General features: G+C 57.8%; 1 protein-coding gene across 1 annotated transcript in view; it reads left to right on the top strand.

Annotated features, from left to right (window-relative positions):
- ETH_00035565 (uncharacterized protein) overlaps nucleotides 1–794 on the top strand; it is a gene marked incomplete at both ends in the record, with an annotated part of 2,826 nt that overhangs the window by 201 nt on the left and 1,831 nt on the right. Inside the window, 2 exons of the mRNA XM_013374856.1 lie at nucleotides 3–128; nucleotides 302–794. Coding sequence (XP_013230310.1) covers nucleotides 3–128; nucleotides 302–794 — 619 coding nt within the window. The remainder of the gene's footprint in view (nucleotides 1–2; nucleotides 129–301) is intronic.

Here is a 794-nt window from a genome sequence, read left to right as displayed (position 1 = left end):
GCCCCCCCCCAGCCACAGCAGCAGCAGCAGCAGCAGCAGAAGGGACAACTGCAGCAGGACGCAGATGTTTTATATGAGGCGGAGGGGAAGAAGCGAAATGCCCCATGCGACCCTTGCGGTGGTGCTAGGTAAACCCAAACACGCTGCTGCTGCTGCTGCTTCTACTGGTGCTGCTGCTGCTGCTGCTGCTTCTGCTGCTGCTTCTGCTGCTGTTGCTACTGCTGCTAGTGTTGTTGGTGCTTCTACTGCAGTGCTTCTGGCAGTTCAGATTTGCCCTGCTGCTGCTGCTGCTGCTGGTCAGGAGGCCTCGTTTGCTGTCGAGGGAAAGTGAGACAAATCAGCAGCAGCAGCAGCAGCAGCAGCACACTGGTAACGCAGCAAACCCCCTCACAGCAGATATGGAACTACAACAGCAACAGCAGCAGCAGCAACAGCAACAGCAGATCAACGGTGACTCTTCTGTTGCCAGCAGCACGACTGCTGCTGCTGCTGCAGCTTCGACTTCAGAAGCCGCAACGAAGACTCCCGCAGCAGCAGCAGCAGCAGCGACAGCAGCAGCAGCAGCAACAGCCGGAACAACAGCAGCAGCATTGGGGAGGGCTCAGCGCCGCGCAGCGAAGCGCGAGCATAAGCAGCAGAAGCTGCAGCAGAAGCAGCAGCAGGAGGCGCTGCGGCAGCAGCAAAGAGAACTGAAGCAAAAGACAACAGAGCAGTTATTTGACTTGGCTGCAGCAGCAAAACAGGGCATACTGAGGCCATTTTTCCTTTCCAACGGGGCCCCTACTGCGGCAACT

This window comes from Eimeria tenella, genomic scaffold (genome assembly GCF_000499545.2).
Source record: "Eimeria tenella Houghton genomic scaffold, Eth_scaff2314, whole genome shotgun sequence".
In the NCBI taxonomy this organism is placed as follows: domain Eukaryota; phylum Apicomplexa; class Conoidasida; order Eucoccidiorida; family Eimeriidae; genus Eimeria; species Eimeria tenella.
This window is presented reverse-complemented; position numbering and strand designations above follow the sequence as displayed.